The sequence below is a fragment of the Lates calcarifer genome, linkage group LG14 (assembly GCF_001640805.2).
Source record: "Lates calcarifer isolate ASB-BC8 linkage group LG14, TLL_Latcal_v3, whole genome shotgun sequence".
NCBI lineage: Eukaryota > Metazoa > Chordata > Actinopteri > Centropomidae > Lates > Lates calcarifer.
Window position 1 is genome coordinate 6,598,117 of NC_066846.1, and position 12,624 is coordinate 6,610,740.

The 12,624-nt window shown below is 42.6% G+C and overlaps 1 protein-coding gene across 1 annotated transcript in view; it reads left to right on the top strand.

Annotated features, from left to right (window-relative positions):
* Positions 1-10,539, top strand: part of LOC108883681 (phosphofurin acidic cluster sorting protein 1) — a 99,778-nt gene extending 89,239 nt beyond the window's left edge. The window contains exons 8-24 of the mRNA XM_051075704.1: positions 420-479; positions 1,508-1,668; positions 2,279-2,372; positions 3,566-3,649; positions 3,935-4,056; positions 4,317-4,452; positions 4,806-4,910; positions 5,005-5,111; positions 6,320-6,474; positions 6,790-6,900; positions 6,998-7,100; positions 7,192-7,234; positions 7,324-7,366; positions 7,482-7,623; positions 8,369-8,607; positions 9,064-9,183; positions 9,333-10,539. Of these exons, the coding sequence (XP_050931661.1) occupies positions 420-479; positions 1,508-1,668; positions 2,279-2,372; positions 3,566-3,649; positions 3,935-4,056; positions 4,317-4,452; positions 4,806-4,910; positions 5,005-5,111; positions 6,320-6,474; positions 6,790-6,900; positions 6,998-7,100; positions 7,192-7,234; positions 7,324-7,366; positions 7,482-7,623; positions 8,369-8,607; positions 9,064-9,183; positions 9,333-9,451 (1,944 nt within the window). The 3' untranslated portion in view covers positions 9,452-10,539. The remainder of the gene's footprint in view (positions 1-419; positions 480-1,507; positions 1,669-2,278; positions 2,373-3,565; positions 3,650-3,934; positions 4,057-4,316; positions 4,453-4,805; positions 4,911-5,004; positions 5,112-6,319; positions 6,475-6,789; positions 6,901-6,997; positions 7,101-7,191; positions 7,235-7,323; positions 7,367-7,481; positions 7,624-8,368; positions 8,608-9,063; positions 9,184-9,332) is intronic.
* The last annotated feature ends 2,085 nt before the right edge of the window (positions 10,540-12,624 follow it).

A 12,624-nucleotide genomic window follows, 5' to 3' on the forward strand; every position in this document is an offset into this window, starting at 1 on the left:
TTAGATAATTGATACCCTCATTTTCTAATTAACTCAGCTTCTTATATAAACAGTCCTTTGTGCTTATTCAGGCAAACATCTGCGATGGGAGGTGTCGACTTGATAACCTGAATAACACACACTCTCACATATTCCAGTTTAATAACACAAGAAGCAGCCTCTTCCTGCGCAGAAATATCTGCATGGGTAACACTTTTACTTAATGTGACAAACACAAATATGTCCCTATGCTGTATCCATTAACTGCTGTTGTTTTGAGTCATCAAGTGTGAAAAGAGAGCCCGGAAATTACCAATATATCTTGCTCCTGTCATCTTTTTCCACGCTATACATCCCCTCCCTCACACACACACACACACGCACGAATATGAGCATCCATCTTTAGAGTATCTCATGTCGCCCTTTTTCTTTCCGCACAGCAACCCAACATCAAGCAGAAGTTTGTTGCATTGCTGAAAAGGTTTAAAGTCACCGATGAGGTAGGTGCCACATCTTTTCTCCTCCTGTTTTCTCACCTTTTTTTTTTCTCCTCCTCTTCCCCTCGTGGCCTTTCCCCTCCTGATATCACTTATATCACACATCCCGCACTTGTACTTCAGAGTGTGTGTTAGCTTCAGAGGTGCTGCTGAAGTCAACATGTATTTCAGTTTAGCTTTGAAGACACGGAGAGGTGTGTGGGAGAGATGTGGCAGAACAACTGAGATTCAGCTGGCAGCTCCAAAAAAAAAAAAAAGAAGTCAACAGTAAACACCCTAGATTAAAATAGAACAGAAATGTGTCTGTGTTTAATGTGTGTATGTGTTTCTGGAGTGATTCCATCGACCAGAATGTGTGTGATTGGTCTCACGCTGCTCACACTTCTGCATTTGAGTCTGTGTGTGTGTGTATATTTCATGTATGTGTGTATTTCTCTTGTCTGAACATGGTTGTGTGTAATACTTGTGTTTGTGTGGCTGATTGTTTTCTGTGTGTTGGTCCAGACATAAAATTTGGTCTGTATTATCCAGTTATTATCATGGATGTTTCAGGTGTGCTCACTCCCAAGTTTTACCTCTAAATAAGGTGATGTGAGGGACAAACTATGACACTTATCTGCACACGGACCATGTTGATCCAGTTTTAGTTTGGTGCATTTAAGTGCTATAACTGGGCTACAGTATCCAGGTTAAACATGTACTCTCTGATTATGAGAATCTTGGCTGAGCTGCTCTGAAATTAAACAGGTCGCTGTGGAATGTAAACATCTCACTTCTTTTACTTTTGCTTTTTATCTTCTGTGAAATCTCAGACTTGCCAAGCCTTGTGGGTACATTTTCCTGTCAACAGGAAGAGCTGGCAGTCAACTGTGTTTAGTATCACTGTTGGGATCAACACATCTCTCCCTCTACTGAATTGCTCAGTTAAAGGATTTTCTGACATTTATATGCGTGAAGATAACAGATGGAAAAAAAAAACATCTTGTGCGGAAAAACACTGGGTCACCTCATCTGCTCTGTTTCTCATTCAGGTTGGTTTTGGCCTGGAGCATGTGTCCAGGGAGCAGATCCAGGAGGTGGAGGAGGACCTGGACGAGCTCTACGACAGCCTGGAGATGTACAACCCCAGCGACAGCGGGCCGGAGATGGAGGAGACCGACAGCATCCTCAGCACGCCCAAACCTAAGCTAAGGTAACGGCTATATACACAAACACAGACCATTCTGATTTACCTACACACAGGCAGTACCTCAAATATGGACAGGACTCCCTATTGACAAATCACAGCCCCATCTGCTGGTGGAAACTGCTCATTACAGCTATGCATTAAAAGCATTAGATGAGTCAGAATTGGGTCAGTTAATTCTGAATTTATCAAAATGCAAATGGAAAACCAAACACAAAATCATTCTTAATAGTTTAAGAAAGAACGTCAGTTTCCTAAAACTATACTCTTTCAGCCTTAAACTCAAAGCTGGGATTTCTGTGATTCTAATCATAGTCAGACAGTCAAATGACAGCATTAATTCCTTTTAAACTTTTTTTTTTTTTTTACTATATTTCATTTCTATTTCTATCTTTCCTCTTATTTTTAGTAGCCTGAAAAACACCTTCACACAAAGGCACTATTTAAAGGTCTAAAGCAGTGGTTAAGGTAGTGTCATGACATGAAAGCAAAGGAGCTGATAAACTGCTCTTTGTCTTCTTGTTTTCCTGTCATCAAGGTTTTGTTTCTGTTTTGGATAATGGATGTATATTATGTTTAAGTCTATTTGTGTTTTTTTCTTTCTTTTTTTTTTCAGGCCATTCTTTGAGGGAATGTCTCAGTCCAGCTCGCAGACCGAGATCGGCAGTCTGAACAGCAAAGGCAGTCTGGGCCGAGACACTTTCAGCCCGGTGAGTAACTGATTCACGAGGAAGCATCAGCAGGAATTTAACTTATGTAGTCTGCGAGGCGTCTGTGTGGTGCTCAAGAAAGCCTGCTGTTCGAGGTGATTTTCTTTCCCTTCCAATCTCATCAGGAGCTGAGTGTTGTAAATTTTTATTGCCCCCCTGAAGGGTGTGTGAGTTAACAACCAGACCTCATTAAACCCTGTGTACAAAAGGCACATGTCACAGGTGCAATACACACTTATGACAACATATAACTCTGCAGCTGGTGTGCCACGAAGGTGCTGAGCTCATGTAAAGGCAATCATTTCCACAGTCAAAAACCTCTGTGCATTTTTCACCACCTTGCACCTCACAAAGAGGTCACAGGTAAATCTGAGGGATTGTGAGATGAGGTTTATTTTTCCTAGTATTTTACTGGACTTACCTATAATAAGGGTTCACAAGTAGACAGAGTTTAGCTTTAAGAGATCACAAGCTGAAAAGGTTGAAGAATTCTATAATTCATATAGCAGTTTACAAAGTGCTTCACGCTCACAGCTGAGATCAATAACTGGCAAGATAATAAAATTCTGTACTGTATTAAAATACTGACACCAAACAGCATTCAGTTACATACAGTGCTGTAAGAATACACCATAAAATGCAGCAACACAAGCTTTGAAAAACAACATGTGACTCCACATTGATGTGGTAAATATCCAAAATCCAAAGCTCTTGAAAATCACCCCAGCAGGGGTGCGCGTTACAAATATAAAATTTCAGGAATGTTTCAGACTAACGTTTCCTTAATGGAGTAGAAATCCAATATCTCTGTGGCGGTCGCCAGCTGCTCAATAAAAAGTGTTTAATCTAGGGGAGCTGAATGGAGTTCACTTGATGCATTCAAACAGCTGCAGTTCCCTCTTTCATAAATCTGAAATAAGCCTTCAGTGTTGTGACTGTGGTCTGCACACTCTCTGAAAACATGTTTTTAGAAGAAAAGGGCTGCTTTTTATTACTGTGAATTACTAATGGTCTAAAATAGCAGAGGAAACAAATATATTCTGAGCATCACTTCTTTTATTTCAGACTGGTTATAATATTCTTGCCTAAAGCTGAGCACCGTTGCTGCATAATGACGTGTATTCCTTTTTTATTTGCTGAATCTCGGGGCTCATTAAGCCTGTAGACTGAGTGCCGCTCCCTTGTCTTCCCAGCAGGGGGAGCAGCCTCCACTGGAGAAGATGAAACCCTCCCGCAGCCGCAACCTGGAGGAGGCCCTGTCTGAGACCGACACACTGGTACGAACTCTTATAATGCGCTCCTGGGTGTATGCGTGTGTGTGTTTGAAGGAAAGTGAATAAATGGTGTGTCGAGATCATTGTTAATATCACTCTGAGGGGGATTCACTGCCATCTGTGCCGTAAGTGAGACAGATTGAGTCGGAGAGCGCAGAGGAGAAAGAGGAGGGGGAGAACAAAGTGATGAAGTGTCTGAGAAGATGGCTTTAGGATTGCCAGTATCTCCTTTCTTTAACACTGACAGTCTGTCTTTTTGACTCTGTGTGTGTGTGTGTGTGTGTGTAGGAGCTGACAGATCAGGAGCTGTTTGCTGAGGTGGGCCCCTGCATCATGGTGTCAGTTGCAGAGAAACCCCGTACACCCATGAAGAGCAGCAAAAGTGAAACGCAGACCATGCCGTCACCAAGGTAACAAATAACCCAAAAAAGGAAAGAAAGAAAACATGATATATTTCATTTCATCAATACAGTTTAAGACCTGTAGGTCGTGCAACTTTTCTTTGTCTGTTCAGCCATGTTGACTATCACTGCTCATGCTAGCCATTGCTTCTTGTTTCAAACTTTTGGTGCTGGTGTCAGTAATGTGTCTACAATATGAGTAAAAAGTAAGTAAGAAAATACCGGAGGTGTCTGTTTTTAACTACACTGTCCATTTTTCCCCCACCCAGGCTGGACGGAGGCCACACACCCCGACAGAAGCGCAGCAGCACCCCAATGAAGGAGAGACAGCTGTCCAAACCTCTGAGTGAACGGACCAACAGCTCGGACTCCGAGAGATCCCCGGAGCTGGGACACAGCACGCCGGTACGGGACTTAACATTATAATATGGAGATTTTCCCTCATCTCCTTCCAGGATCTTTTCATGAGCTGTAGCATCATTTTAACCCAGCATACAAAAATAAACCGGCATGTTGCAGTATTCCCACAGAGGGATTTACACTAAAAAAATGCTGCCTTTGTTCTGTGTCCTCGTCTACTCGCTCCCTTCTTCTCTTTTTTCCCCAAAGTGAAGAACACACATGCATCCTGATAATGTATGACTCGCCTGGAGCGCAGAAATGAATTATGTATGTGGTGATGAGTCATCTGAAGAGTAAATGTGTCGCCACAGGGGGGCTAATGTACTCGGTGTGTGTGTGTGTATGTGTGTGTGTAGGTCCTGAGGAAGGCGGTGTACGACCAGCTGAACCAGATCCTGTTGTCGGACTCGGCGCTCCCTGAGAGCCTGATCCTGGTCAATGGAACGGACTGGCAGGGGCAGGTATGGCTTTGTGTGTCCGTGTAAAGCCTGTTCATGTATAAAAACAACACTTGGCATCATACGTCTTAACTTTTTGTGCGTTCGTTTGTTGCAGTACGTTGCAGAGCAGCTCCAGGTACAGAGACACCCGGTGGTCTGCACGTGTTCTTCAGCTGAAATCCAGGCGGTGCTGTCTGCTGTGCTCACCCGCATCCAGAAATTGTGAGTTTCTCTGAAAGGCTAACATTTGCACAAACACACTGACACACACATATTCTGAGCTACAGCATCCCTCAGTTTGCAGGATGACTCATCGTCTTAGGCTTTTTCTTTTCTCTGAGCCTTGTTTTTCTGTTTTCTCTCCTCCTTTTGACCCTTCTCTCTTCTTCTCTGATGTCCTCTGCATCTTTTCCTCTCCTCCTCTTTGCTCTTATGACTCCACATTTATAACTTTACTCCTGTTTATGCCAAAACAATACTTTACATATCACCCACATCTCTCCTCTGTGCCCTTTTTGTCTCTCTCCATCCCTTCACCTCCCCACTCCACTTATCTCTCTCTCTCACACTTTTTTTTCCCATATTCAGTTTGACTTTGCTCCATTGACCTGACATTTAGCAGAAAATATACAACAAAACAGTGGGTGAAGAAAAATAAAACAATAGGGATTATGATACAAACTGGTTAATACTGTAAAAGCCTGAACAGTGACCACAAAAGAGGATCATTATACAGTGAATCTGCACATCCAGTCTGATCGTACAAGTGTGTTCATGTCAGAAGCTCCATGTATTTTTTCATCATGGATCAGGATCAAAAAACCTGGAATAGCTCTGTAAAAGCTTTGAATTAATAAGTCGATCAGTCAATTGACTCACTATGAATTGACAAATATTGTGTTCACTTTTGTCAAGGAAAATGCTGGACATTCACTAATTTTTGCATCTTAAATGAAAGGATTTGCTCTTTTTGACTGATGTATATATGGGTTCTAAACAAAATAACAATTTGAAGACATGACATTGGGCCTTGGGAAACTGTTTTCTAACTTTTTTTTTCATCGTTAAGGAAATATCTGTATAATTTTCAGGTGTCAGTGGTTACAGTCGTGTTCCTCTCATGGTTTCCATGATTTCACATAGCATCCTCTCTACAGTTCATGGTCGCTCACTCTGTATTTTTTAAAGATTGGTTTAGGTTCATATTTTTCGGTTTTTGACGTCCTGCCAGTTGGATTTCTCTCTTGAGACATTTACTCACGGCCAGTTTGCTACGTGATTTCTTTTCTTCTCTCTGGTTTTTACTGCAATTTTTCTTTGGGTGTTTTTGAAAGGCTTTTTTGATGGATGAGACAGTGTGATGCAGTTCCAGCGGACCCACCTCCACACAGCACTGATAACACCTCTCTGCGTCTTTCTCTCTCCCTCAGCTGTAACTGTAACTCGTCCATGCCCAGAGCGGTGAAGGTGGCGGCGGTGGGCAGCCAGAGTTACCTCGGAGCCATCCTGCAGTTCTTCGTCACTCAGCTCGCCAACAAGACGTCCGACTGGCTCAACCACATGCGCTTCCTGGTGGTGCCGCTCGGTAAGAGAGCCCGCTGGTGTTTCCATGGTGACCGAGAAGGTCTGGCAGAGTCAGGCTGCGGCAAGACTTTATTATTTTGGTTTTGGAAGTGACTCTCTGCCTGTTCATTTATTCAGATTTATTCACTTGTGTGCTTACTGACTGGACTATATCTCATCACCATGTCTCATTATCTTGACGGTTACACTGAGTGACCCAAGGGCAGCGCTACAGTTACAGCTAATTAAAAGCTGACTTGAGTTTATTTATGAGGGATGACATGTTTACTTTTTCTTCACTTCTAATCCAAGTTCTTCCTCTTTCTCTCCCATCCAGGCTCCCATCCGGTTGCCAAGCACCTCGGTGCCCTTGACAACCGCTACAGCTCCTCCTTCCTGGACGGGGCATGGAGAGACGTGTTCAGCCGCTCCGAGCCGCCACAAACAGGTACCAGCCGTCATACAGACGAACGCATAAAGCCGCAGACACACACACACTCGTCCCTGCGCGTCAGTGAATTTTCTTCTTCTTTTGTTATCTCCAGACCAGCTGGATGTGGCGGGGAGAATCGCCCAGTACATTAGCGGCGCCACCGTCACACATCAGCTGCCCATCGCTGAGGCCATGCTCACCTGCAAACACAGGACGTGAGTACAGATGCCAGACCGTCTCACTAACCAGCTTTCTAAAAAAAAGAAAAAAAGTAAAGTATTTATTTACTCTGTCTGCTCTTTCCAGGCGAGATGAAGACTCTTACCAGAAATTCATTCCTTTTATTGGGGTAAGATTTAATTTACCCCTATTTACTTCAGCAGGTTTAGGTGCTGATCGTGGAGATTTTTGGGGCTGACATCTGTTCTTCTTTTCCAGGTAGTGAAAGTTGGTCTCATTGAGTCTGGTCCTTCTCCAACAGGTGAGAGTTTGGAACCCATTTCACACACCGAGAACCAAAACGAAAGATTCATTTGCTTGAATTCAGCAGTTGATGATGTGCTATAATGTTTTATCCCTGTTTAATGACTGTTAAGGAGATACAGAGGAGGGCGTGGCAGTGAGTTTGGCCGTCCCCTCCACGTCTCCCCCCTCCCACGGCTCCCCCACAGGGATGATTAAAGAGGCGGCCACTCCCCCCTCCTCCCCCTCCATGGGCAGCGTCCTGACAGTACAAGGGTAAGGCTGACCTGGATTATTATTTGTCCTCCTTTCTTTCTTTTTCCTCTCAAATTTCTTATCTATTACTTTTTCATCTTTTGGTATTGATACTAACACTTGATCATATCTAGGGAAGCACATGTACCATTGTCTGTTGTGGCAACATGTTTGCTTAGCTGTCAACAGTATCAAAATGTTGTAGTCAGTCTAAATACTGAGCTGTGACAGAGGTGTTGGTGCCTTTAAATCATCTCCTCTGTGTTTGTTGTATAAGCAAACAACTTAGTTTTACATATTTTGCTCCTGGCATCGTGTTTTTTCCAGCTTGGCTTAGCTTGACTGGGATCCAACAAGTGAGACTAGGTGTGATACATCAGATGCGTTTTCATCTGTTTGACTCTGCCTGCTGCAGTCCCTCTCTGAAGAACCAGACTGCAGCTGTGTCTGATCTGATCTTTCTTTTTCACCCTCTGCAGAATACATTTAGGGCAAGTGTTGAGCATGATGTACAAAATTCAACACTGACCAACCCATAACTACTTGTGTGTGTGAATCTAAAGCAAGGTGTTGCCTGTTCTGTAGAGCCTGTCTCACTCTCTCTTAAACAGACCAGGGCAGAGAAGTACTTAACTGCCCCTGTGTTTACTTTTTATTTTTGTTCCAACTGTTTCTGTAACCACTGCTGAAAAGAGCAGCTGTGGTTTCCCCTTGTGGCAGAAAAGTGTTTTTTTTTTTTTTTTTAACACACCTTCCCCATCCACAGGAGTCCCAGTATGTCTCACGGCGTGGACGCCATCGGCCTGCAGGTGGATTACTGGCTGGCCTCGCTGGCTGAGAAGCGGCGGGAGGGCGAGCGCCGCGACACGGGCTGCAAGAACACACTGAAGAGCGCCTTCCGCTCGCTGCAGGTCAGCAGGCTACCAGGCGGGGGCAGCAGCGATCCACAGGCCCAAGTTAGCACCATGGCCATGACTGTGGTCACCAAGGAGAAGAACAAGAAAGGTGAGACAAAGATGAGATGAGTGAATATTATCAGATGGGAGCTGTTAGCAGCTATTAATCATTAGCCTTACTACCCACATGCACATAATGAGACTGTTAAGGGGCCTTCAATCTGAATGAGACTTGATGTTATTAATATGTGTTTTAATCTACACAGAGGCACTGAGAGCTGCCCCCTTAAATAACATTATTTCAGTTACTATCAGAGAGCTAAAGACATATAAAAGGATAATGATAATAATTTATAATTGCACTATAAAATTGTGTTATAATTTTCCTCTGTAGAAATATAACAAATGGTTGATAATGACTGATGTTTGATATAATTCATTTCCATGCTTAGATTGCATTAACATGCAAAACATGAATCACAAATCAAGTTCCACTTATTACAAACACACATGCTAACAGTCCTTTAGAGTTGATCTCTTTCTCCCTTCCCATTTCTCCCTTTAGTCCCCACCATCTTCTTGGGAAAGAAGCCCAAGGAAAAGGATGTAGACTCAAAGAGCCAGGTCATTGAAGGCATCAGCCGACTCATCTGCTCTGCCAAGCAGCAACAGACCATCCTGAAAGGTAACCTCGACAATCAGGATGGTGCAGTGCCTCCATTTTCTTTAGATCTGTTTGTTGTAGCACTCTCACTCATCACTAGTTGTTTCTCTTTTTAGTTTTAGCTTTATTTCCTTTTAAATCAGCTTCATTTTGGCATCTCTTCTCTGCAGTGTCCATAGACGGCGTGGAGTGGAATGACGTTAAGTTCTTCCAGCTGGCTGCCCAGTGGCCCACTCACGTCAAATACCTACCTGTCGGACTTTTTGGCTACAGCAAGCCCCCCTCCTAGGAGTGAGCGCCCCCTCGACTCCTCTGACCCAGACTTGACCTTTGACTCTCCTTGATCCCGTCACACCTTCGCGCACAGACCCTGCCTCTCAGCACCCGCAGAGCTGAGAAAAGACGTCGAGTGGCTGGACCTTTTTTTCTTTGTCTAATTTCATGTTCGCTACAGTCGTCTTATTTCTCTTTGGGGAGGGAAAGGAGGAGGAGGAGGAGGAGGGTGGTGTTTGGGTGCAACGCTGTTACTAGTCACTTTAATGCCCCTTTCAGTGCGTGTGTGTGTGTGTGTGTGTAGCAAGTGTGCATGCACACGTGAATGTACAGTATGTGTGTGTGTGTGTGGGTGTTTACAAGGGGCTTACAGCACAAGTTTATTAGCTAACTGCCATTTACGTTTCCGTTATATGGAATGCAATAGCATGCAACAACTCACCGATTTCAAGCCCTTAAAGTTTGACCCTCAACTTTTGACCCCTGACCTTTGGTGAAAACCTTTGTTGGTCACCTGATCCACACGTGCATGCGCCGAACTAACAGATACACCACTCATGTGCCAGAAACAGTAACTCAAAATGAAAAATTAAAAAAGTAATGCAACAGGGCTTCAGTGTTTGCATGAGCCAGTGAAAACACATAGAAAAGTCTCCTCTGCTCACAAAGTACAGTCAGTAAAAGGCTGGCATGTGATGAATTTTCTCCTCGACGTATTCTACATCAAAAGTACAGATGCCCTTCAAAACAGGCCCAGTCATTTTTTTTATTTCAAGGGCTTCCATATAACAGTTTAAAATATTTTTTCTGTACCAGAATAACTCATTTGGGTGTATAATGTCAAACATTTCCTTTCAAAAAAAGAAGAAGAAAATATATAAATGGGAAGTGTTTTTTTTTTAAATTGTGCTCTAGTGAAAAATAGTTAAACCTTCCCTTTAACGCTGTTTTGTGATGCATAGTGTACGTTTTTGTGAAGAGTTCCAGGATTTCAGGGCAGGGGCTACTGTAATGTGCAGTTTCCTTTATCTTATCTTATTTGCTATGCACTTATGAGTACACATGGACCATCTGGGTGTTTGCAGCTGGTAAAAAAAATAGAAACAGATCAACCCTCTCAACAGCAGACCCAAACAAATATGCAACAGGAAACTGAAATGACAAAACGCATATTTAAAAAGCCAGACGCGTTTATGAGAATATGATGGGAAAAGTTTTTTTCCAGCTTTTCCATGAGTATTTATTCCACAAGAGTGGGAGTTAATCACCCGCAATAAAGCACAATGTTGTCGCCAGTTGTCCCCAGAATATCCTCTCTTTATTGGCAAGAGACTGGCAGCTTTCTCTTCGGTGAAAACGGCAGACCTGGGCAAAAGTTCAACTCTTTGAGCGTCCCCTTTTCTCCTTAATTAACAACCTTCATTTTATCAGAAAAAGAAAAAAGTGTTTCACTTATTTTGGCACAGGTCTGCTCCATGCTTTCTCTAGGATGTCGTGGATGATTAGTGAGTGTACAGTAACTGGTAACGAAGTGCGTGTATGTGGTGAAATAAATGTAATGTGGTCAGAAACCTTGAAAAAAAAAATCACTAAATAGGAGAAATACTTTTTCTACCATGTGACAGAGGGCATGCAATTGGTTCATGTGTGTGCGTGTGTGTGTGTGTATGTGTGTGTGTGTTGGCACTGTGTGTTGATGTGGTGATAATCAGATCAGGGCTGCAAAAGCCGGGGCGTGGTGGTCTTGTTTACTTTGTAGCCGGGCACAAGGCGAATGCAGACTTTTCCACCACTACACAATAAAAGAATTCTGTTTTATTGAAATGATTTGATTGAAATTCAACCATGGTACAAATCCAAGAATATATCTGGACTGGTGGTTTATAATAACTGTTTTTAAAAAAGGCAATTTGTTTAAAAGCAAAGCTCACCAGGCCTGTGTAGCTCTGCCTTGTGTCACCTACATCGTAACACTCTCCATCTCCAGTGAAGTATTAGGAAGATATTTTTTTAAATAGTGTTAATGCCAATGTCTTGATTTTGTTTGTTTGATAATAGGTTAGGAAGATCATTTCCTGTGTGGATATTGCAGTGTTACAGTTGTGATGTCAGCAGCATGTCTCAAACCCGGCTCTTTTTTTTTTCTGTTGAAGAGCACCTGTTACACCAGGTTTCACGCTGAGGGCGGTTTCAGAGCTCACCTGTCTGTTCACTCTCTGTTTGGATAACAGCTCACCTGTCACCACTGAACACACACTCAGTCTGGCATTGATAGATTTTACATACTTCCAACTATTTGAATGTATTGAGTTTAGTTTACATACGCTGTATTGCATCTTTGTGAGCGACTGCTTTCAAGGCACCAGTAGAGATATGTGTTACTATTGTATAAATATAATCAGTTGGTGTTAATTGGCCCTAAACAGACAGTCCATGACCGTCTGCCTGAACCGTCAACAGAGAGCGAGTTTAGACACTTTACTCCAACTTCTCTATGTAAACAACAGCAGCAAAAACAAACAGCCAGTGGGCCTCTTGAACGCAGCCTTCATGAAACTGGAATTTTTTTTCACTTGTGTTGCTGACAAACAGTCAAGGGCTTGAGAGACAGACTCTCTGCTGGTCTCCAAAAAGAGGCTGGGTTTGAATTAATCCTGAATATCAGTGAGTGTTGATGTACTGTATGTAGTTTGATAAAGAGGTTACTTGATCCCAGCTGAGATTTTTCGATATTGTGGTACCACTTTAAATAATCCATACCTATAAAGGCTTTATAATTTGCCACTAATGACTTTATTAATGTTGATAAATCATTTTTAGAAGTGTGTTTCATAACTGAGCTCCTTCAATGCATGAATGAAACTGTCTGTGCAGATTCATGCTCATTCCAACCAAGCTACAGACAGACTAAGTTAGCAACTAGCTGGGGAACATAGTGGAGACCATAAACAGAGTGAATACATTCCAGTGTTTCTCTACATACGTCTTTTACATAACCTTTAATAAGTCAAAGTGGCAACTTATTAAGTTTTTTAAGTCTGCTCATGGTACCACAGTTTTAAATTTGACAAATGGATTTCAAAAATAAAAAATGTATGTAACATTTTGGAATGAAACCCTCCTTTTTTTACTTAAACCTTAAACATGGAGGGTCTATGATCTCCTATCTGCTGTTAGAATCAACCTCTA